The sequence below is a fragment of the Odocoileus virginianus genome, chromosome 20 (assembly GCF_023699985.2).
Source record: "Odocoileus virginianus isolate 20LAN1187 ecotype Illinois chromosome 20, Ovbor_1.2, whole genome shotgun sequence".
Taxonomy (NCBI): domain Eukaryota; kingdom Metazoa; phylum Chordata; class Mammalia; order Artiodactyla; family Cervidae; genus Odocoileus; species Odocoileus virginianus.
In genome coordinates this window covers 4,421,701-4,448,954 of record NC_069693.1, presented here as the reverse complement: position 1 = coordinate 4,448,954, position 27,254 = coordinate 4,421,701, and the positions used below count along the sequence as shown (strand labels likewise).

Below are 27,254 nucleotides of genomic sequence, written 5' to 3'. Positions count from 1 at the left end.
AGGTATTCTGTGCTACCCCGTGTGCTGTAACAGGCAACACAGAATACTGTCCATGAAAGAATCTTGATGAGAAGTCAAATCAGAATGTACTCAAGCTTCTAGGTCAACTGCTAGTTCATAGAAGACTAAGAGTTTCAGCCAAAAACACTATTAGCTAAAACCAGAATGTGGACAATTTTCCAGCAAGGAAAAATGATGCACTTTCTGTAACAGTTAAATGATATGACCCAAAGTGGAGAGTTAATGTAGACATACCTTGGAGATTGGGTTCCAAACCACTGCAATAAGAGAAGTGGCAATAGAGTCACACAATTCTTTGTTTTTCCAGGGCATATAAGTTATTTTATACTACACTGTAGTCTGTTCAGTGTGCTATAGCATTGTCTTTAATTAAACAATGTACATACCTTATTTTTAAACATGCTATTGCTAAGAAATGCTTACCATCATCTGATGACTCAAGGTTGCCACAAAGCTTCAATTGTAAAAAAGTTAAAAATGCAGTATTTGCAAAGCACAACAAAGAAACATATATCTGTAAATATGTATATATCTTTATATTCAATTTATATGTAATTAACATTCATATAAGTATTAATATTCATAAAATGTGTGTCTATGTAAAGTATTTGTATTAAAACAGTACATAATGTATAGAACTTTATAATTGGGTAAAATAATTAAAATGCAGTAAACAACATAGATGTGTATATACTGATGGAGAAATGTTTTATAGACGTGTGTGGGTGTGGCTGTGTACACTCATTCACTCCGTTGTGTCTGACTCTTTGCAACATGGACTGTAGCCGCCTAGATTCCTCTGTCCATGGGATTCTCCAGGCAAGAGTACTGGAGTGGGTTGTCGTTCCCTTCTCCAGGGGATCTTTCCCACCCACCGATCAAACACACATCTCCTGCATTGGCAAGTGGATTCTTTACCACAGACCCATGTGGGAAGCCATTTTATAGATTATACATTTGGTCCATCATCTCAGTTTCCTGTACAATCATTTGTATGTGGAGTTTTGGCAGCAGACTTTAAGTAGATGGAGGTATATGTCATGAGTAACTTGATAGCTAGGGAAAGGATAATAATATTAAAACAATAATCATCTATAAAGCAGTGTGGAAAATTTGCCTAGTCCCAAGGGGAACCAACTAATCAGGTCATTGAAAGGGTCAGTCTATGTTACATTTTGCAACCATTTTGCCCCTTGGAAAATTTTTTCTATGTGTGTCTCAATGTCTTCTGAGATAGTAATGTAAGTCAAAGAAGTCATGTGAGTAATAGTTTAATGCCTTCTTGTTTGGCCAGTAGAAAATCTAGGGCAATTCTATTCTCTAAAACCTACTTTGGCTGAGGATTTTAGGTATATCTGTTGTGCTACAATTCTTTTTGTGGTTTCTTCAGTTATTTGAGCAATGCTGGCTTATAGATTTCTAAGTATATTTCTGTTTACATATACCCTTGGGCTAGGAACCAAGATTCCCAAAGACTTTGCCACCAGCTATCTTGGTATCCTGCTAACATGGATCTCTTGACTCTGTAATGGGGAGGTAGCATAATGACCCAGTACCATAAACCTACTTGCCAGCTATTGAGACATACCTTGGGAAGATGGATTAGTTCCAGTACCACATATGAAGACAAAACCCAGGAGAGCAGAAGGCAGATTTGGACAAATGGGGACCCTCATCCACTGTTGTTAGGAATGTAAATTTGTGCAAACACTATAAAAAACAATATGGAGGTTTCTCAAAAAACTAAAATTAGAACTACCATCTGACCCAGCAAGTCCACTCCTGAGTATATATCCAATAAAAGCAAAAACACTAATTTGAAAAGACACATGCCCTTCAATGTTCATAGCAGCATTACTCACAATTGCCAACAAATGGAAGCCACCTAAGTATCCATCAACAGATGAATGGATAGGGCTTCCCTGGTGGTCCATTTGCGCCTTCCAATGCAGGGTACACAGATATATGATGCCTAGTCCGGGAAGATCCTACATGCCATGGGGAAACTAAGCCTGTGAACCACAGCTACTGAACCCGCATGCTGCAACTACTGAAGCCCTTGCAACTAGAAACCATGCTCTGCAACAAGAAAAACCCCTCAATGAGAAGCTTGTTCACTGCAACTAAAGAGTAGCCCCTACTCACTAAAACTAGAAAAAGCCCACGTGCAACAAGGAAGACCCAGCGCAGCCAAAAGTAATATAAATGATTTTTTAAAAAGAAAAAGTCAGATGAATGGATAAAGAGCATGTCATATAAATATTTATATGTGTGTGTGTGTGTATGTCTGTGTGTGTGTGTGTATGTCTGTGTGTGTGTGTGTATGTCTGTGTGTGTGTATACATACAATGATATGTATGTACTACTACTACTACTACCCAGCCAGAAAAAGAACTAAAACTCTCCACAATAGCTTAATCTATTCACTCCCTCTTGTGTGGTTGGCTTTAAAAAACAAAATGATAATCCTGTAAATCAACTATACTTCAACTTTTAAATAAGTTAATGTAATAGCCAACTAGTTATATTTAAGACCCATGTTGCTGATTTGTGCTCAGTGTTTTAGCCTGTGGGTCATTTGATGGAGATCAGAATCTAGTCAACCCTTTACCAGTACCATCATCACCCCTTCATCACTCCACTTCCTGCTCCCGGGCTTTCCTTCATGAGGAGCAGAGCTCCTGACCTCTCACATCAAGTATCACTTCTCTGTCTCTGTGCTCAGCTCTCCCAGCAACAGAACTCCTTGAGGAAGGCCAAGTCACATCCCCTTTATCCTCTCCCATCAATTGTTCAAGACTGAACAAAGCACAATGCTTGTTTAATGTTTGTGTTGCTTGAATTGACATCAGAGATGTTAAGCTCCCTTCTCCTGGTTGGGGCACAGCTGAGCTTGGAGGTCCACACACTGGGGTGTCTCAGGTCAGGTGCAGACTGTGGGGAGTCAGGTCGTGTAAGAGGACTGGGAGGGAGCAGGCTTGAGTGGGGTCCTGGGCCTTACAGCCCACATTTCCTAGGGTCCCTGATGATCAAATGAGTTCAAGTGTCCACAGAAATGGTCAATGAAAAGCACATAGCTGAAATAGGAAAGTTTTCTTTGAGCCAAACTGCAGACTGTAGCAAGGGAGACAGTGTCGCTATAGCTCTGAGGAACTGCTCTGCTGAAGCGTGGTGTCCAGCACAGTCTTCTACCTCATCCAAGCAAAGGGCATACATCAACATGACAGGATGTATTCCTTCAAGGTTTCAAAAGAGACAGACTTCATACACAGACAGCAAGACGGCAGCTCCCTGCTGACTGGGAAGGGAACCTTATCTCCCAGAGAGTGCTAACACTGATGCCATGAGGAGGGAGTTACTCATCCTTATCTTTAAAACAGATGCTCTTTACCTCAGTTGTTAAAGAAGACATTCTGTGAGGGCTTAGTTCACACAAAGTTTAGGCTGAATCATGTATTATAAGTCAAAACGACGTCCCCATACCTCAATATGTGAACATCTTCTCCATCACAAGCAGATAAAAATCTTACAACAGTGATTCTACTTCTGATGATGTATGCAGAAGAATTGAATGCACACTCTGGAAGAGATATTTGCAAATTCCTGTTCACAGCATTTTTCACAATAACTAAAGCATGAGAACAACCCAAGTTTTCCATTGATCAAAGAATGGATAAGCCAATATGGTAGGTCTCCACAGTAGAGTATTGTTCACCATTATAAAAAAGAGGAAATCTAACACAAGATACAACGGGGATGACCTTGTGGACATTTTACTAGGTAAAATAAGCCTGACAGGAAAGGAGAAATATTGAATGACTCCACTTAAAATGAAGTACCTGGAGTAGTCAGATTCATAGAGACAGAAAGTAGAAGGGTAATTGCCAGGAAACTGTGAACAGGAAATGGGAATTACTGTTGAATGGAGCAGAATTGACATTTTTGCAAGATGAAAAACTTCTGAAATTTGCACAAAATTTGAAGGTACTTAACACAACTGACCTGCAGACTTAAAAATGGCTAAAACGGTCAATTTTGTGTTATGGGTATTTTACCACACATAAAAAAAAAAACCTCTCAGAACCACCCCCCACCCGAGGGTAACCACAGAAGAGTCAGTGCTGATAGTAACACTGCTCCCCACCCATCCAGCCCCATCTCCACCCCAACAGCCAAGGGGTGAGGACTGTCTTCTGTGCTCAGGACTCCCCACTTTGGTTCTCGGAGATGTCTCAGCTCCAGCCCCGCATGGCTTAAACTCAGCCCCACTGACTGACCCAGTGCTCCAGCCTCTGCTCCAAGGATCCAGTAAGTCTCGGGTCACCCTCTCCTGCAGGAGACTGCGCGCTGAGTTCACATCCTCCCAAAGAGATCCCTGCAACCCCAGAGTGCAGAGGGGTCAGCCCGGCTCCTGACTGAGGGTGGAGAGACCCATTTTCCAGATGAAAGCAGAAGAAGCTGAGAGCTGTTGTGTTTGTGTGAGAAGAGGTGGGGAGGGGGGATTGGATCAAGTCTAGAGGTTGTGAGACTCTTTTTAGACTCTTTAATATAGAAATAATAGACTGAGGACCTGGAGAAAAACTTGCCACCAAGAGAGCACATTTTGGAGGGTTTTTTTTTTTTTTGCTGCCTGGAAGAGGGGTCTCTGGAGTCCCACTCCTAGATCTTTATCGAAGATTTGAAAAGAATTAAATTAGGGCCATGGGGACCGTGAAGGTGACCGCACCTCTGATCTTCGCCATCTCAGTTGCTACCATAGGCTCTTTCCAGTTTGGCTACAACTCTGGAGTCATCAATGCTCCTGAGGCCATCATAAAGGACTTTCTCAATTACACTTTGGAGGAGCAGTCAGAAACCCCCCCGTCCAGGGTGCTCCTCACATCCCTGTGGTCCTTGTCCGTGGCCATCTTCTCCGTGGGTGGTATGATCGGTTCCCTCTCCGTCGGACTCTTTGTCAACCGATTTGGCAGGCGCAATTCAATGCTTATTGTCAACCTGTTGGCCATAGCTGGCAGCTGCCTTATGGGATTCTGCAAAATAGCAGAGTCAGTTGAAATGCTGATCATGGGCCGACTGGTTATCGGCCTCTTCTGTGGACTCTGCACAGGATTCGTGCCCATGTACATTAAAGAGATCTCACCTACTGCCCTGCGGGGCACCTTTGGTGCTCTCAACCAGCTGGGCATTGTTATCGGAATTCTGGTGGCCCAGATCTTTGGTCTAGAAGACATCTTGGGGACTAAAGATCTCTGGCCTCTGCTCCTGGGCTTCACCATCATACCAGCCATCATCCAGTGCGCTGCCCTTCCATTTTGCCCTGAAAGTCCTAGATTCTTGCTCATTAACAGAAAGGAGGAGGAGAAAGCAAAGGAGATCCTCCAGAGACTCTGGGGCACTGAGGACGTGGCTCAGGACATCCAGGAGATGAAGGATGAGAGTGTGCGGATGTCACAGGAGAAGCAAGTCACAGTGCTAGAGCTCTTCCGCTCCCCCAACTACCGGCAACCCATCATTATCTCCATCATGCTCCAGCTCTCCCAGCAGCTCTCTGGGATCAACGCGGTGTTCTACTACTCGACAGGAATCTTCAAAGATGCAGGTGTCCAGGAGCCAGTCTATGCCACCATCAGCACAGGTGTGGTCAACACCATCTTCACTGTGGCATCTGTGTTCTTGGTGGAAAGGGCTGGGAGGAGGACTCTACACCTGATTGGCCTTGGAGGGATGGCTTTTTGTTCCATCTTCATCACAATTTCTTTGGTACTAAAGAATGATTGTAGCTCGATGAGCTTTATCTGTATTGGGGCCATCCTGGTCTTCGTGGCCTTCTTTGAAATTGGCCCAGGCCCCATTCCCTGGTTTATTGTGGCTGAACTCTTTGGCCAGGGACCCCGCCCAGCTGCCATGGCAGTGGCTGGTTGCTCCAACTGGACCTCTAACTTTTTGGTTGGACTGCTCTTCCCCTTGGCCGCATTCTACTTAGGCGCCTACGTTTTCATCTTCTTCACTGCCTTCCTCGTTATCTTCTGGGTCTTCACCTTCTTCAAAGTTCCTGAGACCCGTGGCAGGACTTTTGAGGAAATTACACCAGCTACCCTTTGAAGGGCAGGTGTGGACAGGAACCCGCGGTGAGAAAGGCCCCATCATGGAGATGAACAGCATCCAGCCCACGAGGGACACCCAACACCTGAGACGTGCCTCCTACACACCTCCATCCCATCACAAAAAGCAGCCTCCCCCTGAGCAAGCGGGGAGACCTCATCAGCTTGTAACCCAGGACTGTTTCTGAATGCTGCTACTCCATTCCTTTCTCAGCCACACACTCGATGGGTGCTCAGAGGATCATAAGACTGTCTTCAATGGCTTTTAAAACTTTCAGTTCTTGGACATTCTCTTCAGCTCAGAAGAGACCAAGTAAACCTACCTTCATTTCAGGAGGGATTGGCCGCTTGGTATGTGACAACTTGGCCAGCTCCTGCTCCCTTAGGTTCTAAAATTGCCTCAGGGCATTTTGGGGATTGGGCTAGAAGCTGCCATTCCCCCAGCCTCAGACTCACCAGGAAGCAGGTACACTTAAGAGTGGAGGGCAGAGAGGGATTCCATAAGAGCTCCTTCTTCACTTCCATACAACTCTGCTAAGCAAATTAACTTGAGTTTTATTTATCTTCTGGTTTTATTGCATAAATATTCATTTTTTTAATATAAAGTAATTTTACCAAATAATGAAAGCATAAGGAAATTGAAGTTAGAGGGAGGTGCTTCAAGAGAGCTTATAGGGTGGAAGATTTTATACTGAAGAGGTTAAGGTGCAATAAGAAGGGAAGGATTTAGGGAGAAAGGTCATGCATGACTGGAGGATGCATGATGCGGTGTGTGAGGTTTGCACATTGCCTCTTAACAATTTCTATCCTTCAGATAAAAACTCTCAACTTTCTCAGAAAAGTCATATGCCTGTATAAAGAAGCTATTGGTTTCCTTTGGGACTTTTTTCTTAAGATTATATGTAGTTCTATTTCCAGTTTTTTAAGAAATCTCCACATTGTTCTCCATAGCGGCTGTACTAGTTTGCATTCCCACCAACAGTGTAAGAGGGTTCCCTTTTCTCCACACCCTCTCCAGCATTTATTGCTTGTAGACTTTTGGATAACAGCCATCCTGACTGGAGTGTAATGGTACCACATTGTGGTTTTGATTTGCATTTCTCTAATAATGAGTGATGTTGAGCATCTTTTGGCTGGATGCACAAGACGAGTGCTCGGGCCTGGTGCACTGGGAAAACCCAGAGGAATCGGGTGGAGAGGGAGGTGGAAGGGGGTTCAGGATGGGGAATACATGTAAGTCCATGGCTGATTCATGCCAATGTATGACAAAAATCACTACAATATTGTAAAGTAATTAGCCTCCAACTAATAAAAATAAATGGAAAAAAGAAAATTAAAAAAAGATTACAAGTAGTATTACTTAAAATCTAGGATTATTGCTAAGGTGGGCATTGTAGTTAATAGGGGTTTATGGGTTCCAATTTTAGATGGAGTCTAGAGGAGGGATGGTTATTTCTACAAATCCTCTCTCCCCTCACTGGACCAAGCAGCTTCTTTCTCTGTAGTGAACTCACTTTTTTAAAAAAGAAAATATTCCTATCACCCATCTGGTGGGAGAGCCTCCCAAGTGAGCAACCAAAAATCTTGGTTCTTGGTAGAGGTTCATTATTTCTTCAGTTTGTTGTTTAGAGGATTTTAGATGTTGATTTTTATTTTGCTTTAAGCCATAGTTTTAAAAGAACTTAGAGATGTTTATAGCTAACTTGGAATTTGTAACCTCAGCGCTGGAAGACAATTTTTTTTCCTGAACCATTATTATCCAGTTGACGTGTGTTATTACATGAGGGTCATCTCATGCTTGTTTATGTCTCTTTACCATGTCAAGTTACCCTTGTTACCACGTTACCACAGTGTCATGTCAGGTGCCCCCTGAGGGACCTGAACTTTCCTCTAGACCACACGTGACGGTCTGTGTGGATGTGCGGCAAGGCCCACACGTGAGCGTGAACGTGTGTGCACCGTCATGAAGCAGTTGCTGGTTATCTTGTTAGGTTCCTAAGGCCCCTATTGGGTATAATGTGTTCAGACTCCTTCATGTATATGTAAACAACACTGCCTCTGCTGGGTGGAATCTGCATCAATGGTTTTCTTTGAAACTTCAGAGTTCCATCTCATCTGGCTGCCCTTCCTTTTGCAGAGGACAGAGAGAACTCCCTAAATGTTGAGACTAAGAGTGGAGGACTCACTCTCCACTCAGACATCAGGAGAAGACAGGAAAGAGCGTGAGACCAGGACATGATGCCTCCTGGGTGCACTGGAAGGGCGTCATGGGGAGAGGGAGGCACTGTTAAGGGGACAATAAGCTTCTAGATCTGGGGAGGTCAGAGGGTTTGCTGAGATGGAGGGATTACATTTGCCACAGCCCATGGCCACCTCCAGGATCATCCAGTATTTTTAGAAGTGGAGACTGGGCTCTTCATCCCTCCTTCACATGTTGCCTGATCTCCCTTCCCCTCTTTGCTGCTTACATATTCCAAGCCCTTCTGTCAAACCCTTGCCTATGACAGTATTTTGGTTCTAAGTTCTCACCATTCCCTCTGGTTGCTGAGGCTTTGACAAAACTCGCAGAGCCTTGGGACAGGACTTTGCTGTGATGGGGGACTGTCGTCCAACTGCGCCTCTGCTCTGACTCCTCAGACCAGTGGGTTGGCATTGGTGCAGCATGGAATTTTTCCCAGTTCTCAGTGACCAGGTTGTGAATAATTTCCAAATGGATTTTTTCTATTATTGTTACTATGGTTCTTTGTTTTGAAATAAAATTCTGAATGTACATATATAACATCACAGGCTTGGTTTTGTGTGTGTGCGGTGGGGGACCTTCCTCTGTAGCAACAAATCAGCTTTAAACACCGTGTGGCTGCTCAGTACTTGTTATAACCTAAATAAGTTTCTTATATGAGAGTTTTGTACAAATGAAAATAGCCATACTCCTTTATTATGCACAGATGAAATGGAAAAGCCTTAGTGCATTGCCTTGCATACTTCATAAATTGTGTTGTTTGCTTTCAAAAAAAAAAGAAAGAAACAATAGTAACGACTCCCCTTATACAGGGTTTGTGGTGTAAATACTGATGTCAGTCTCCTGTATACTGTTGACCCTCTGTATCTGCGGACTCCTTCTCTGTGGACACGGGGATGATGTAAGGGTCTTGAGGACCCCCAGATCGTTACACCTCAGAGACGACTGTGTGGCAATTTATGCTAAATTACCATCAGGTTTGCTCCAACCCACAACTCTGTGAAGCTGGCTCTATTATTTACCATGGCAGCAATTTAGGAAGTGGTAGTAACCGAAATGGTAGTAACATACTACAGAGCATAAAGTTTGCCATCTTAAAAATGTTTCTGTTTGTGTCCATTTCAGTACAGTGGCCCATTTTGATGCAGCATGTTTTGCCCCCCTCAATCCTCTTATACTTCCAATAACTTTGAAATGTTTTAAAAGTTTCATTTGTGTTTGTAGAAACCAAAGCTCAGAGATGGAGAACTTGCCCAATATATCCTTTTATCACCTGCCCCTCACAACTCCATTGTCCTGTGGAATTGAACTCACAGGGCCGAGGGCAGATGACATTCTTGATGGCTTTATGCCTTGTTTCTTCTGCAGAACAGAACCTCCTCAATTATCTCTAGGATGCTGCATCAGTATGTTAGACAGTTTGCTCAGAAACTAGCCCACAGGTGGCCGCTGGAATCACTAGAGGAGTCTAAGAGACCGGAAGCTCATCTGAACACACTTGACCTGCTGGCCTTGGGTGTGGGCAGAACCCTGGGAGCTGGCATGTACATCCTCACTGGTGCAGTTGCCCTGTCTGTCGCTGGACCAGCGATCATCATCTCCTTCTTGGTGGCTGGCCTGTCTTGTGTGATGTCTGGGCTCTGCTATGCTGAGTGGGGCCGGGGCACCTCACTCTGGTTCTGCATATCTCTACAGCTACATCACCATGGGTCAGCAGTGTGCCTTCATTACCGGCTGGAACCTAATACTGTCCTTTGCCATTGGTGAGATGATGGATCAGGGGAAGCTGTGGGTTTAAGATCAGGAAACAAGGAGGCAGGATTTCGTTCTTCACGCTTCACTCATTCATGAGAACCTTGTTATCCACCTTGTGGGGTAAAGAGGATAACAGTGGCAGGAAAGTCCCACCATATCATTCTATTCAACTCTGTCCTGCTTTCTTAAATGATGGACCAAGAGCCCAGGGGTCAGGGAACTGTAGGGAGTGTGTGAGAAGCAGGCATGTCCCCTGGGCTCTTCCCTTCACCATTTTGAAGTCTTTGCTTGACTGCTGCCTTCATGGAATTTTCCCTTATATCTGGTCTCAAATTTTCTACTCTCTTTCCAGCTCTCCTGGTCCCAATTTCCTGTGACATTTTCTTGCATAACGTTGATCTCCTCCTAGCATATTAAACAGCTGACTTATTTTGTGAAGGCTTCCCAGGTGGTGCAGTGGTAAAGAATCTGCCTGCCAACGCAAAACACAAAAGAGACGTGAGTTCCATCCCTGGGTGGGAAGATCCCCTGGAGTAGGAAAGGGCAACCCACTCTAGTATTCTTGCCTGGGAAATCCCATGGACAGAGAAGCCTGGAGGGCGACAGTCCATGGGGGTCACAATGAATCAGACAAGACAGAGCGTGCACACACGTGCACTCACACTCACACATACACACACAACTTTGTGAATCATCTGGGTTTTCCCATTCCAACCCTTGAAAAGAATCTCTATGTGATTTGGTATTTTCTTTGGGTTCCTTCCCCCCAAAAAATATAGCCCATGGCTATATTAGGAATCTACTTATGTTTGTCAATGAATATTCCTTCTGCCACTGCAGGCACCACCACTGTAGCCCGAGTCTGGAGCTACACCTTTGACAGCCTCATTGGGAACCACATCTCTCAGGTGTTACAGGAAACATTCTCTCCATATATGCCCTCTTTCCTGGCCAGGTACCCAGACTTTTTTACCCTGGGCCTGGTGCTGCTGGACACCAGTGAGTCAGGGGTCAGAGATAGAATGGGGAGAGCAATGTGGAGGGGGAGCTGGGGTAGAAAAGGCTTAGGTGGCAGAATGGTAGGGGATTAGGGTTGGAATGGTCTCTGATGTGAGAGGCAGAAAGGCAAGACACAGACCATCGTTTCCCATTCTTGGCATCATTGACAATTTGGGTTGGATCACTCATAGGTGTCAGTTCATTTCAGTTCAGTCACTCAGTCGTGTCCGACTCTTTGTGACCCCATGAAACGCTGCACACCAGGCCTCCCTGTCCATCACCAACTCCCAGAGTTTACTCAAACTCATGCCCATCGAGTCGGTGATGCCATCCAGCCATCTCAGCCTCTGTCATCCCCTTCTCCTCCTGCCCCCAATCCGTCCCAGCATCAGGGTCTTTTCCAATGAGTCAACTCTTTGCATGAGGTGGCCAAAGTATTGGAGTTTCAGCTTCAGCATCAGTCCTTCCAATGAACACCCAGGACTTATCTCCTTCAGAATGGACTGGTTGGATCTCCTTGCAGTCCAAGGGACTCTCAAGGGTCTTCTCCTATACCACAGTTCAAAAGCATCAATTTTTTGGTGCTCAGCTTTCTTCACAGTCCAACTCTCACATCCATATATGACCACTGGAAAAACCGTAGCCTTGACAAGATGGACTTTCGTTGGCAAGGTAATGTCTCTGCTTCTTAATATGCTATCTAGGTTGGTCACAACTTTCCTTCCAAGGAGTAAGTGTCTTTTAATTTCATGGCTGCAGTCACCATCTGCAGTGATTTTGGAGCCCAAAAAAATAAAGTCTGTCACTGTTTCCACTGTCTCCCCATCTATTTCCCATGAGGTGATGGGACCAGATGCCATGATCTTAGTTTTCTGAATGTTGAGCTTGAAGCCAATTTTTTCATTCTCCTCTTTCACTTTCATCAAGAAGCTTTTTAGTTCCTCTTCACTTTCTGCCATAAGGGTGGTGTCATCTGCATATCTGAGGTTATTGATACTTCTCCCAGCAATCTTAATTCCAGCTTGTGCTTCTTCCAGCCCAGCGTTTCTCATGATGTTCTCTGCATATAAGTTAAATACGCAGGATGACAATATACAGCCTTGACGTACTCCTTTTCCTATTTGGAGCCAGTCTGTTGTTCCATGTCCAGTTCTAACTGTTGCTTCCTGACCTGTATACAGGTTTCTCAAGAGGCAGGTCAGGTGGTCTGGTATTCCCATCTCCTTCAGTATTTTCCACAATTTATTGTGATTCACACAGTCAACGGCTTTGGCATAGTCAATAAAGCAGAAATAGATGTTTTTCTGGAATTCTTTTGCTTTTTCGATGATCCAGTGGATATTGGCAATTTGATCTCTGGATCCTCTGCCTTTTCTAAAACCAGCTTGAACATCTGGAAGTTCTCGGTTCATGTATTGCTGAAGCCTGGCTTGGAGAATTTTGAGCATTACTTTACTAGCATGTGAGATGAGTGCAATTGTGCAGTAGTTTGGGCATTCTTTGGCATTGCCTTTCTTGGGGATTGGAATAAAAACTGACCTTTTCCAGTCCCGTGGCCACTGCTGAGTTTTCCAAATTTGCTGGCATATTGAGTGCAGCACTTTCACAGCATCATCTTTCAGGATTTGAAATAACTCAACTGGAATTCCATCACATCCACTAGCTTTCTTCATAGGTGATGCTTTCTAAGGCCCACTTGACTTCACATTCCAGGATGTCTGGCTCTAGGTGAGTGACATTACTTTGCCAACAAAGGTCCATCTAGTCAAAGCTATGGTTTTCCCAGTAGTCATGTATGGATGTGAGAGCTGGGTGACAAAGAAAGTTGAGCAGTGAAGAATTGGTGCTTTTGAACTGTGGTGTTGGAGAAGACTCTTGAGAGCCCCTTGGACTGCAAGGAGATCCAACCAGGTCATCCTAAACGAAATCAGTCCTGAATATTCATTGAAAGGAGTTATTCTGAAGCTGAAGCTCCAATACTTTTGCCACCTGATGCAAAGAACTGACTGACTCATTGGAAAAGACTAATGCTGGGAAAAATTGAAGGCAGGAGGAGGAGGAGACGACAGAGGATCAATGGTTGGATGGCATCACCAACTCAATGGACATCAGTTTGAGCAAGCTCCAGGAGTTGGTGATGGACAGGGAGGCCTGGAATCCTGCAGTCCATGGGGTCACAAAGAGTTGGACACAACTGAGCAAGTGAACTGAACCGCTGAGATCACTTAAAGCACTGCACATGTGTGTCATGACATACTCACCTGGTCATGGGCTACTGTGTGCAGGACACATGTAAGAGCTTCACCGTGAAAGCCCTGGTTGCTGCTGCATTAGGGCCACATGGCAGCAGCATCATGGTTATGTTACATGAGGTTATCTTATGGCTCCATTTTACCTACGTCATGGTTATGGCTGCTGCACCAGACAGGAGAGAGGCTGTGTTATGACTGCCATGACAGCCAGGAGAGAATAAATGTGTCTGCAGTTTCTACGTCTCCTCACATCTCCTTCCAGCTTCTTAGCTTGCACCTTACCTACCGTGCATTCAGCGAACAGTGTGAACAGTGAGACAATTGGTGTCATGAATAGGATCAGCAATACACCCTCCTCCAGCAGATCTTGCTGACCCAGGGAACGAACCCGAGTCTCTTGCGTCTCCTGCATTGCAGGCAGTGTCTTTACCACTGAGCCACCAGGGAAGACCCCCCACCCACCCACACACACACACTGGAGTGTTCTCAGGTCATGTGCAGACTGTGGGAAGCTGAGAGGTGTAAGAGGACTGGGAGGGAGCAGGGTTTGAGTGGCATCCCCAGATTTACAGTCCTTTCTACCCAAGGTCTACGATGATCAAAAGAATTCAAGTATACATGAAAATAAACAATCTCTAGTGGGAATAGGAATGTTTTACTTGAGACAAAATGAGTATTAGAGTCTGGGGGACAGACTCAGAATTAGCTCTGACTAACCGCTCCATTAAAGCATGGTTTTCAGCACATTCTTATCCTCATCCAAACAAAGAACCTACAGCAATATAACAGGGTACATTCCTTCAAGGTTTCAAGAGACAGACTTAGTACATAGGGAGACTACAGGACCCTGGTGTCTGGGCAGGGAATCTTATCTTCCAGGGAGTGTTAGCATGAATGCCATAAGAAGGGAATTATCATCCTTATCTTCAAAACAGATGCCCTTTACCTCAGTGGTTAAAGAAGATGTGCTGCGAGGGTCTGACAGGCTGTCTTAGTTCACACACAGTTCAGACTGAACCGTGTACAAGACAAATTGAGTTCCCCATTCCTCAATATGTGAACATTTTCTCTATCACAAGCAGATAAAAATCCTAGAACTATATGATCCAGAAATTCTACTTCTGAGGCTACACCCAAGAGAATTGAAGACACACTCTGGAAGAGATATTTTTACACTCCTGTTCATAGCAGCATTTTTCACAATAAATAAAGCATGAAAGCAACCCAAGTGCTCATTGATCAAAAAAATGGATAAGCCAATGTGGTATGTGCCTACAATAAAGTATTCTTCAGCATTAAAAAGGAAGGGGATTCTAACACATGCTACAACATGGATGAACCTAGTAAACATTCTACCAAGTAGAATAAGCCTTCCAGGAAAGCACAAATATTGTTTGATTCTACTGAAATGAAGTTCCTAGAGTGGCCAGATTCATAGAGACAGAAAGCAGAATGGTAATTACCAGGAACTGGGAAAGGAGAAAAGGGGGTTGTTGTTGTTGAGTGGGTAGAATTTCAGTTTTGCCAGAAGAAAAAGTCCTGGTTTGTTTGCACAAAAAGTGAATGTATTTAACTTGACTGAAAAGTGAAAGTCACTGAGTCATGTCTGTCTCTTTGCTATCCCATGGACTGTATAGTCCATGGAATTCTCTCAGCCAGACTACTGGAGTGTGTAGCTGTTCCCTTCTCCAGGGAATCTTCCCAACCCAGGGATTGAACCCAGGTCTCCTACATAAAAGGCAGATTCTTTACCAGCTGAGCCACCAGGGAAGCCCTACGTGACTGATCCGCACACTTAAAATGATTAAACTAGTCAATTTTATGTTATCTGTCTTTTAACACACACACACACACACACACACACACACACACACACACACAAACCGTCTTGGAACCTCCCCCAAGGGTAACCACAGAAGAGTCAGGGCTGATAGCAACACAGCAGATGCTCCCCGCCCACCCAGCCCCATCTCCACCCCAACAACCCAGGGGTGAGGACTGTCTTCTGTGCTCAGGACTCCCTGCTTCAGTTTTTAGAGATGTCTCAGCTCCAGCTTAACCTCAGCCTCCCTGACTGACCCAGTGCCCCAGGCTCCGCTCCAAGGATCCAGTAAGTCTCAGGTCAGCCTCTTCTGTAGGAGACTGGGAGCTGAGTTCACATCCTCCCAAAGAGACCTCTGCAACCCCAGAGTGCAGGGGGTCAGCCTGGCTCCAGCCTGAGGGCAGAGAGACCCATTTTCTAGATGAAAACAGGAGCTGGGATCTGACTGTGTTTGTGTGAGAAGAGGTTGGATTTCGGAAGTTAGATCAAGTCTGCAGGCTGTGACTCTTTTTTGAGTGGTGCTCAAACGATAGTGAAGATTCCCCTTATAGAGGGTTTGTGATGTGAATGCTGATGTGAATCTCCTGTATACTGTTGGTCCTCCGTATCTGTGGGTTCCTCCTCTGTGGATACAGGGATGACATAAGTGACTTGAGAATCCTCAGGTTTTGGTGACTGCAGAGATGACTGTATGGTGATTTATATTAAGTTACCATGGGGTTTGCTACAACCCTCTGAAGCAACTCTGTGAAGTTGGCTCTATTATTCACCACGGCAGCAATTTAGGAAAACAGGAATAAATACCACAGAGCATAAAATTTGCCATCTTAAAATATTTTAAGCATCCAGTTCAGTACTGTGGCACATTTTGATGCAACATGTTTTCTTCTCCTCAATCCTCTTACACTTCCAGCAACTTTGAAACCTATTAAAAGTCTTCCCTGAGTTTAACAATCCAAAGCTCAGACATGGAAGACTTGCTCAATGTGCCTTTTGACCAACTGCTCCTAATCACTCCATTGCTCTGTGGAATTGGGCTCCCAGGGCCAACGGCAGATCGACCTTCTTGATGGCTTTGTGTCTTACTTTCTCAGCAGGTTGTAACATGTCAGCTACGTCTAGGATGCTGCATCAGTATGTTCGCCAATTTGGTCAGAAGCTGGTCCACAGGCAGCCGCTGGAGGCCAGAGCAGAGTCTGCGAGTCCCAAAGCTCATCTGAACACCCTCGACCTGGTGTCCTTGGGTGTGGGCAGAACGCTGGGGGCTGGCGTGTACATCCTGGTTGGTGCAGTGGCCAAAGTGAGAGCTGGACCGGCGACCGTCATCTGCTTCCTGGTGGCCGGCCTGTCCTGTGTGTTGTTCGGGCTCTGCTATGCAGAGTTTGGGGCCCGGGTACCAGGCTCCAGTTCCGCATATCTCTACAGCTACATCACCATGGGACAACTCTGTGCCTTCATCACTGGCTGGAACCTCATCCTGTCCTTGGTCATTGGTGAGAGGATGGATCGGAAGAGTGTGGGGCTTAAGATCAGGTTCTAGGAGGTGGGGTTTAGGTCTTCACTCTTTCACGAGAATTTGATCATCCGCCTTGTAGGGGGAAGTGGATAATAGTGGCAGGAAAACTCCATAACTTCATTGTTCTCAGCTCTCCCCTGCTTTCCTTAAATGATGGCCCAAGAACCCACAAGGAAAGGGGACTCTAGGCAGTGGCTGAGAGGGAGGCATGACCCGCAGGCTCATCCCCTCACCATGCTGAAGTCTCAGCTCAACTGTTTCTTTCATGGAATTTTCCTTTACATCCAGATTTAAAATTTCAACACACCTTCCAGCCCTCCTGGTCTCAACTTCCTGTTATGTTTTCTTACATAACATTAATCTCCTCCTAGCATATTAAATAGTTGATCTATTTTGTGAATCGTCTGGGTCTTCCCATGCCAACCCATGAAAAGAAACTCTTTGAGGTCAGGTATTTTGTTTGGGTTCCTCCAGAAAAATATAGCCCACGGCCTATACTCAGTTCAGTTCAGTCGCTTAGTCATGTCCGACTCTTCGCGACCCCCATGTACCGCAGCACGCCAGGCCTTCCTGTCCATCACCAACTCCCGGAGTCCACCCAAACCTACGTCCATCGAGTCAATGATGCCATCAAGCTGTCTCATGCTCCGCCATCCCCTTCTCCTCCTGCCCTCAATCCTTCCCAGCATCAGGGTCTTTTCCAGTGAGTCAGCTCTCTGCATCAGGTGGCCAAAGGATTGGAGTTTCAGCTTCAACATCAGTCTTTCCAATGAACACCCAGGACTGATCTCCTTTAGGATGGACTGGCTGGGTCTCCTTGCAGTCCAAGGCCCATACTAGGAATCAGTTTATGTTTGTCAGTGGATGTTCCTTCCTCTGCCGCTGCAGGCACCGCCTGTGTAGCCCGGGGCTGGAGCTCTGCCTTGGACAGCCTGATTGGGAACCACATCTCTCAGGGGGTTACAGGGAACTCTCTCTCTGCAAATGCCCTACTTCCTGCCCACCTATGCAGACTTCGTCACCCTGGGCCTGGTGCTGCTGCTCACAGGTGAGAGGGGGTGATAGGATGGGAAGAGTGGGGTGCAGAGCAGAAGCTCAGGAGGGAAAGGCTTGGGGTAGCAAAATGATGGAGAATGAGGACTGGAAAATAGGATCTTTGATAGGAAAGACAAGAAGGCAAGACATAGAGCGTTGTTTCCCATTCTTGGTACCACTGACAGTTGGGGCTTGATCATTCATAGGTGTGGGGGTGTGCAATTTGGGTCTTTTAAAAATACTCATCACTCGTTGGATGTTGAGTAGCACCTGTGAACTTTACTCAATAGATGCCAGTGACACACACCTCCTAAACTGTGAAAATCATGATGTCCCCAGACATTGTCAAATGTCACTTGGCATACAAAGTCAACCCCAGCTGAGAATCATTTATTGAGACCATATTGAGACCTTACAAAGATATATTTTTAATTGAGAAGAAAATAACATAGCATAAAATTAAACATACTATTTTCCCCAGCTTTGTTGAGCTATAAATGCAACACTGTACAAATTTAAGCTGACATTTGGTAGATTTGGATTTAACATGACAATTTGGTAGAGGTATATACTGTGAGATGATTGTCACAGTAAGAAATTAACCACCTTAAAGTGTACAGTTCAGTGGTACTTAGTACATCCAGAATGTTGGGTAACAGTTACCTTCATCTGGTTCCAAATATACTTACCACCCCAAAAGGAGACACCTATCCACTGAGCAATCACCGTCCATTCATCCACCACCACCACTGACTCCATTACCCCTGACATCCACTAGTTTGCTTTCTGTGACTATGGATTTAGCTGTTTTGGATGTCTCATATTCCATCTTTCCCACAAGAGTACTGGTCCTGGGAGCTCGTGAGTCAACCCTGGTTAACAAAGTGTTCACAGTCATCAACATTTTGGTTCTCAGCTTCATCATCCTCTCTGGCTTCATTAAAGGAGACCTTCACAACTGGGAGCTCACAGAACAGGACTACAAACTGAACGCATCTGGATCCACCGACACCTATAGTTTGGAACGGTACTCTTGGCCGTAGCAATGCTTGGGGGAGGTGGTGCAGAGCTGGAGATATGGTGGAGACTAAAAGACTGGGGCTTCCCTGGTGGCTCAGTCGTAAAGAATCTGCCTGCCAATGCCAGAGACCTGAGTTCGATCCCTGGGTTGGGAAGATCCCCTGGAGAAGGAAATGGCAACCCACTCTGGTATTCTTGCTTGGGATATCCTACGGACAGAGGAGCTTAGAGGGCTACAGTCCAGGGGGTTGCAAAAGAGTAGGACATGACTTAGTGACAAAACAACAAAGAGACCTGGGCTGATGGATCCAGGTGATGAGGGTCCAGGATTCATGGTAGTAAGGGAGGAGTCCAGTAGAGATGGCTCAACACATCTCATCCATGTCCTTCTTCATCCCTTCTCTCACCATAGCTTGGACCCTCTGGGTTCTGGAGGGTTCATGCCCTTTGGCTTTGAAGGAATTCTCCACGGGGCAGCAACATGTTTCTACACATTTCTTGGTTTTGATTCCATTGCCACAAGAGGTAACATGGTCACGGTGTGTCCCATCAGAGGGTTGGGCACAGTTTGGGCTGCCCTACGCCTTGGGTGTAGGGGTTGGTAGTAGGTTAGCCTGTTCTTGAAGATTCAAGAGGAAATTTGATTTTGTGCTTTCATCCCAGCATGTTTTCCTGACTCAGTATTTCCACCCTTCCTGCAGGGGAAGAAGCCCTAAATCCTCAGCATTCCATCCCCTTCAGCATCATGATTTCTCTCTTCATCTGCTTTTTGGCGTATTTTGGAGTCTCAGTGGCACTAACCCTCATGGTGCCCTACTACCAGATTCAGCCCAAGAGTCCTTTGCCGCAGGCTTTTCTCCTTGTTGGTTGGAACCCTGCTAGATATGTCGTGGCTGTTGGCACCCTCTGCGCTCTTACATCCAGGTCAGTGTCTTGGTTTTCTCCCCAAGGAAGGGGAAAGAGTGTCTTGGTTTTTTCTACTGTCAGATGCTCAGGTATCCCAGCCCTTGGGATTGAGAGACAAGAAAGAAAGACATCTTACCCCATGTAGACAAGGGAGTGGATGCCCTGGTCTCTCCTGCTTCTCCATGTCCTCTCACATGTCCCCATTTCCTCTCCCAGCCTCCTGGGTACCATGTTCACCATGCCTCGGTTGATCTATGCAATGGCAGAAGACGGGCTCATTTTCCGGGGACTTGCCCGGATCTATGATCGCACAGGCACCCCCATCATGGCCATCATGGCTTCTGGAAACATTGCAGGTGAATAAAAAGAACCTACTCCTTCTCTGAATCAACTTCCCAAACTTGCAGCGGTTACTCACTCTCTCCCCTCCCCACCTTGTCTATGCTGTCACTTCAGCGGTCATGGCATTACTCTTTGAGTTCATGGATCTTGTGGATCTCGTATCTGTTGGGACCCTGCTTGCTTATTCCGTGGTGGTTTTTGCTGTGCTTGTCCTCAGGTGAGACCCCACTACACCTTGACTGGGGGCTTTGGGCTCTAGGAGTTTGATGGGGAGGTAATCATCCTCTGCCTTCATGCTGCTTTCTAAATGTCCCTGTCCACTTAGCTGGGAATAGATAGATTAGATTGTCCAATGTTGGATGAGTAGGAGCTGCTATTATTATTTCTGTAATACCTGTAATTCAGATACCAGCCAGATCAGATCTTAAGCAAGAAGGAGAAAACAGAAGACAAAATTGAGATGAAGTCTGAAGTTGAAGGAAGTCTTTTGGACTATGGACCTGAAGCAGGAACCTCAAACATTCTAAAGAGTCTATGGTTCCCTACAAGCACCATCCCCACCCAGAAATCTGGGTGGATTGTCTATGGATGTGCCTCCCTGCTTGGTGAGCAGTGGGATTTGTTTTTGATGGTATTCTCAAATGGGCAGGGTAGGGTGGAAACGTATCTTTTTCATTGATGAGGACACTTGGAGATATCATGGCCCTTCCTGATGTGGGCAGCCTGGGGAGGGGTGTGACCCGAGGTCCTGACGTCTTTGTCTTCTGGAGTCCAGCCTGTTCTCCTCCACCTTGACCCTTGCAGTTCTCCTGCTGACCATCCTGAGCCTGATCCTGGCCCAGTGGCCCAGCCAGGTGTTCTCTGGAGACCCCGTGCTCACAGCAGTGACTGTGCTGCTGCTGCTGCTCATCACTGGGGTCACGGTCATCATCTGGAGGCAGCCCCAGAGCCCCACTCATCTTTATTTTAAGGTAGGTGACCTTATGTGCCCAAAATGTCCACCTTTAGTTTATGAAGTCTGCATGCTTTGAGGTCTAAACATCCTTTGCTGGATCAGGGAAGAAGGGGAGTTACTGAAACCACTGGACTCTTCCCTGATCCACACTCAGTGCTTTACAAATCCAATCTAAGAGGTACTGAACACATCCCCAGTAATAATGGAGTCTCCCACCCACGTGGGGTAGGGTCTCCCTTTCAGACGTCTGGGGTGTGTTCAGGGATGAACTGACTCTGCCCACAGGTCCCTGCTCTGCCTGTCCTCCCACTGGTGAGCATCTTTGTGAACATTTACCTGATGATGCAGATGACCTCTGGGACCTGGGCCCTATTTGGCATCTGGGAAGCGATTGGTAAGAAGCTTCCTTGGAAAATAGGACCCCTTGAGTGACTGAACCTAATCCTTTTCCTACCACTTCTCCCTAAACTGTGTCAGACGCCATGATGGGAGGCCTATTGGACATTTATAAGTGGGGAGAGCACCTACTTTCCCTTCTCATCATCTCGTTTCCCTACTAGGATTTGTCATATACTTTGGATATGGGATCCGACACAGCCTGGAGGAGAACAATGAGCAACAGCCACCAGCCTCCACCTCCCAGACTCTTGACAAAGACATCCCTGGTGCTGGGTCATCTTAACCACAGGAAGTAGATGCTGCGTGGAATCCCTCCATGCCCTGGAGGGTCTGCTGGTTCAAGGACCCTCCGAGCCTCTACGGAGTATGAATGTGGGATGCATTTACAGCCATGAATTTTTTGCCAATGGACAAAGCAACTTTAAATACTGCATGGTTTTTTTGTTTGTTTGTTTTGTTTTTTTGTTTGTTTTTTTGGCTTCAAAGCATAGCTTGTGGGAACTTAGTTCCCTGACCAGAGAATGAACCCTGGGGCCACAGGACTGAAATCACCAAGTCCTAATCACTGGACCTCTAGGGAATTCCTACAGTTGTACAATTTTCATGTAAGCTTTTTAAAATATCATATGTATACAGAAAAGTGCATGCTTCATAAGTGTGCAGCAAGACACATTTTCACCAGGAAAGTACCACAATGTAATCAGCCACCAGAGGAAGAAATAAAAATATTAACCTGCACATAGGAAACAACTACTCAGCCATAAAAAAAAAAAGACCTAAACTCTCCACTACAGTGTAAGCCACTCCATTACATCTTGTGTGGTTGACTTTTTAAAAAAAAAAATTTGAAATATTTTACATCAACTATTTCAATTTTTATATAAGTTAATCTAACAGCCCACCACTACATCTAAGTTCCATTATGAAGGTGTGTGCCCAGTGTTTCAGCATGTGGGCCACCTGATGCAGCTCAGAATCTAGTCAGCCCTTGACCAGTACCCGCGTCCCTGCTTCACCAGTACCCCCATCCCCGCTTCACCCCTCCACTTCCTGCTCCAGGTTTTCTTTCATGAGGAGCAGAGCTCCTGGCCTCCTAGATCAAGTATCACTTCTCTGCCTGTGCACTCAGCTCTCCCAGCAAACAGAGCTCCTTGAAGAAGGGGACCAAGTCACATCCCCTTCCCTCTTCCATCCCTTTGTGCAAGGCTGGACGCAGGCACGAGGCTCGTTAAATGCTTTTGTTGCTTGAATTCACATCAGAGAGGTTAAGCTCCCCTTCTCCTGATTGGGGTCCAGCTGGGCTTGGGGTCCCCCACACCGGAGTGTCTCAGATCATGTGAACACTATGGGGAGTCAAGTAATATCAGAGAGACTGGGAGGGAGCAGGGTTTGAGTGGGGTCCCCAGTTTTATAGCCCCATCTTCCCAGGGTCCTTGATGATCATATGAATTCAAGTGTCTGTGAAAATAATCAATATAATGGGAATAAGCAAGAGTTTTATTTGAGCCCAAACGAGTATGACAGTCTGGGAGACAGACTCTCAGATAGCTCCGGGGAATTGCTCCATTGAAGGACAGTTTCCAGCATCATCTTATACTTCATCCAAACAAAGAACACACATCAAACTGACAGGGTGTATTCCATCCAGATTTCCAAAGAGACAGACTGAGTACATAGACAGTGAGGCAACGAACTGCATGCTGGTGCCTGGGAAGGGAACCTTATCTTCCAGGGAACGTTAACAGGGACACCATGAGAAGGGAGTTACTCATTCTTATCTTCAAAACAGATGTTCTTTACCTCAATGGTTGAAGAAGATGAGCTGTGAGGGTCTGACAGGCTGTATTAATTCACACAAAGTTCCAGCTGAACCATGTATAAGTCAAACTGACTTCCTCATATTTCAATATGTCAACATTTTCTCCTTCACAAGCAGGTAAAAATCTTTAGATCCACATGATCCAGCAATTCTACCTCTGAGGATGTACCCAGAAAAATTGAAACCACACTCTGGAAGAGACGTTTGTACACCCATGTTCATAGCAGCATTTCTCACAATAAAACCTGAAAGTAAACCAAGCGCCCCTTGATCAAAGCATGGCTACGCCCATGTGGTCTGTGCCCACAATAGCATGTTCTTCAGCATTAAAAGGAACGAGATTCTAGCACATGCTACAACATGGATCCTAGCGGACATTCTTCTAAGTAAAATGAGCCTGTCAGGAAGGGACATGTATTGTCTCATTCCACTGAAATGAAGAACCTGGAGTTGTCAGAGTCATAGAGACAGAAAGTAGAAGGGTGATTGCCAGAAACTGGGAATGGAGAAAGGAGGGAATTTTGTTGAATCGGTATAGAGTTTCAGTTTTGCCAAATGGAAAAAGTCCTGGAGTTCAGTTGCACAAAAAAGTGAGTGTATTTAATGCGACTGAACTGCCACTTAAAATGATTAAACTAGTCAATTTTATGCTATGTGTATTTTACCACACACAAAAAATTTTGGAACCTCCCCTGAGGGTAACCACAGAGGAGTCAAGCTGATAGCAACATGGCAGATGCTCCCCGCCCGCCCAGCCCCATCTCCACCCCAACAGCCCAGGGGTGAGGGCTGTCTTCTGTGCTCAGGCTGTCTTCTGTGCTCAGGACTCCCCGCTTCAGTTCTTGGAGATGTCTCAGCTCCAGCCCTGCATGGCTTAACCTCAGCCTCCCTGACTGACCCAGTGCTCCAGGCTCTGCTCCAAGGATCCAGTAAGTCTCGGGTCACCCTCTTCTGTAGGAGACTGGGCGCTGAGTTCACATCCTCCCAAAGAGGCCTCTGCAACCCCAGAGTGCAGGGGTCAGCCTGGCTCCTGACTGAGGGTGGAGAGATCCATTTTCCAGATGAAAGCAGAAGGAGCTGGGAGCTGTGTATGTTTGTGTTGAGGGGAAACAGATTAAGTGTGGGAGATGTGATCAGGTCTGGATGCTCATTTTTTTGTCTGGAGTTCAAACAATATCAAAGATTACCCACATAGACGATTTATGATATGCAGGCCACTTCATTTCAGTCTCCTTTATGCTGTCGGCACCCCATAATTGGAGGCTCCTCCTCCTAGAATATGGAGGAGACCACCAGGGACTTGAGAACCTGCAGGCTTTGGTACCCATGGAGGAGGCTGCCATGGCGACTTATATTAAACCACCTTGCAGTACATTATACCCAGCAACTCTGTGACGCTCTCTCTATTATTTATCACTGGCAGCAACTTTATTAAATGGTTGTTAAAATACACATGACATAAAATTTACTAACCATTTCAGAGTGTTCAGTAAAGCGTACTTACATTGTTGAGTAACCAACCTCTAGAAACCTTTTCATCTTATAAACCTGAAACTGTGTCCCCATTTAACAGTTACTTCCCATTCTCCTCTTCACCAAAGCCCCAGACTAACTACCACTCTACTTTCTGTCTCTACCAATTTGACTATTCTGGCACTTCATAGAAGTGGAATCATATATTTGTGTGTGTGTGTGACTAGCTTATGCTGCTTAGCATAATGTCCTCAAGACTCCTCAGTGTTGTAGCTTGAGTCGGAATTCCCTATCATTTCTTTTAAGGCTGCATAATATTCCACAGTACATCCAAACCACAATCCTGCATGGATGAACACTTGGTTTACTTCCATCTTTCAGCTACAGGGAATAATGCTGCTATGAACATATGTGTACAAATATTGTACACTGTTTTGAGATACTATTTCCATTTATTTTGGGTATACATCCACAGAGGGGATGCTCGATAATTGCTATGTCCAGCACAGCGGGTGAGAAAGACCCGAGTGATGAAAAGACAGACACATATAATTTGGCAAGCAGGGAGCCAGGGGCCCTTCTGCTCTCCATGGCAGGAAGACAAAATGACTCCTTTTAGCCCGCACTTCTATTGGCAGAAGTCCCATGAGATCACTAGGAAACAGCTATACTGGGGAGTTTGATCAGCGCACCATAAAGAGGGAGGCAAGTTAAGGCCCTGCTGTTGATCAGGAACATCTTGTTTTGTTTCCATGCAGATGGACGCAGGGGCAGGCAGTGAAGCGGAGCAGAGAGCATGTCCCTTCAGCTTGCTTACTAGGACAATCACGGGGGTGCGGTATGCCGCACCAAGTCCTGGGGCAGGTTCTGGTCTCAGCTCCACCAGGCTGCAGCATCTCCCCACTTTTGTTTGACTGCAGGGCCATCGTGGTCAATAACGGATGAGTCTCAGAGGACTCTCTCATTGATCTGAGGCCGAATCTGCAGGCTGTGAGGAGTAAAACACAAAGAAGCATTAGTACTCGGGTTCCCCATAGACCTCCTCCGAAGCCTTTGATTACATTTAAAGGGTTAAGTTTTTGGAAAGAATCTTGACTTTTAGTCAGAACTTCTAAGGCTGGGTCAGCCTGAAGCTGGGCTTGACTGGTAATAGTAACCTGCTCCTGGAGATGGGCGATGTCTAGTGACACATTGCCCCAAGCTCCTCGGAGGTGATTTTTTTTTTTTTAAGCAAATCCCAGGTATGTGTAGTCATTATATTTAAGAGGAGTAACACAGTAATGAGTAACATTCCGGTAGCAAACAAGCTGTTGCTGGTAAGTGTAGGCTCGTATCTGTTCTCCCGTCCAGTCATTGACAAAGTGCTGTGTTTGCGAGGTCTCTACCAGGCCGGTGGGTGCAGCAGCAGGACCAGTCATTAGAACAACAAGGATATAATTCCTGCAATCAACATCCCCAAAAAGCATTTAAGTGCAATGCGCCAGGGAATCAAGTGTCTGGACAATTAAATGCATGCCAGGTGTTGCCTCCCAAGGTTCGTGAAGTTAACTGGAAGCCAGGCAGCAGGCATACATTGAAAGACAAGCACAAGATTGCTTTGTATTACAGCATGATTTATGCAGTGATACAGTCTGCAAGATATACATGTTACATTCAATATATTAATTTCATTTTTAATATAAGGATTCCCTACTAAGAACACTTGTGTGAAAGGCACATACAGTGACTCCTAAGGTCTGACTCTCGGTCACTGTAAGAGTGTAGTTATCCTTGTTTTTAGAGTAATTGCCAGCAGAAATATGGACTGGATAGAAGGGGAGAGCTATCTTTCAAATATGTGTGTGTAAAGGACCCAATTTTTTAGTATAGCATCAATATATCTTAGGGGCAGACATTCCTCCTTCATGCCAAACAACGGGACCAGAATTTTGAACAAATGCTTGTGCCTTACTTTGCACAGACACAGACTGCCATTTCAGGGTTATACAGTTGCATCCGAGGGTTCGACCGTGAGGTCCCCAGTCATAAAATGTAAGATTGGCAACACAAATCTGATGAGGATGAGGGACCACACCATCCTCCCAACGCAGCCCCTATCCAGATGCATCCCATACTTTGTCTGCTAATGGGTGGATCCCAGGTCAGAGGCTATAGTTTGTGTGGGCTTGCCTTTTATAATACTTCCAGCCAGTATCGTGTATATTTGAGCTGTTTGATTATCATGTGTGGGCACAATATTTACCCAAGTTCGAGTATGGACATTAAGGCAATCGGAGCCACTGCCTACACAAAGTGGCAAGGAGGAGGTCAATCCAGAATAATTATACAAGGCTCCTCGTGCTAAATCTGGAGGTGCCCCGTTAGGATCAGGGAATCAGTGGGAATCGTTGACCCAAACTGTGGAAGAAGGGTCAATCCAGGTTAAGGGTCTAGCTGATGGAGGGTTTGGAACATAAGTCCAAAACAAATCAGCATCTATTCCAGTTACCCCCCCAGGAGATGATGCTAACCATAGCCAGCAGCACGGTCTCAGGGATCTGAAGTGTTTGTGCAGGAGCATCTGTTCGCTCTTCTGACTGAGGCCCTTCAGTTGTCCCCAG

General features: G+C 45.6%; 1 protein-coding gene and 1 pseudogene across 1 annotated transcript; both read left to right on the top strand.

Moving 5' to 3' along the window:
* Positions 1–4,722: 4,722 nt before the first annotated feature.
* Positions 4,723–6,123, top strand: LOC110145258 (solute carrier family 2, facilitated glucose transporter member 3 pseudogene; annotated as a pseudogene).
* Positions 6,124–16,312: 10,189 nt separating this feature from the next.
* Positions 16,313–21,645, top strand: LOC110145271 (cationic amino acid transporter 3-like). Its single transcript, XM_020905499.2, is given in 12 exon segments — positions 16,313–16,682; positions 17,594–17,661; positions 17,663–17,763; positions 18,582–18,767; positions 19,173–19,285; positions 19,462–19,684; positions 19,883–20,022; positions 20,123–20,225; positions 20,414–20,613; positions 20,813–20,979; positions 21,249–21,357; positions 21,524–21,645. Coding segments are annotated over 12 exon segments (1,902 nt in total).
* The last annotated feature ends 5,609 nt before the right edge of the window (positions 21,646–27,254 follow it).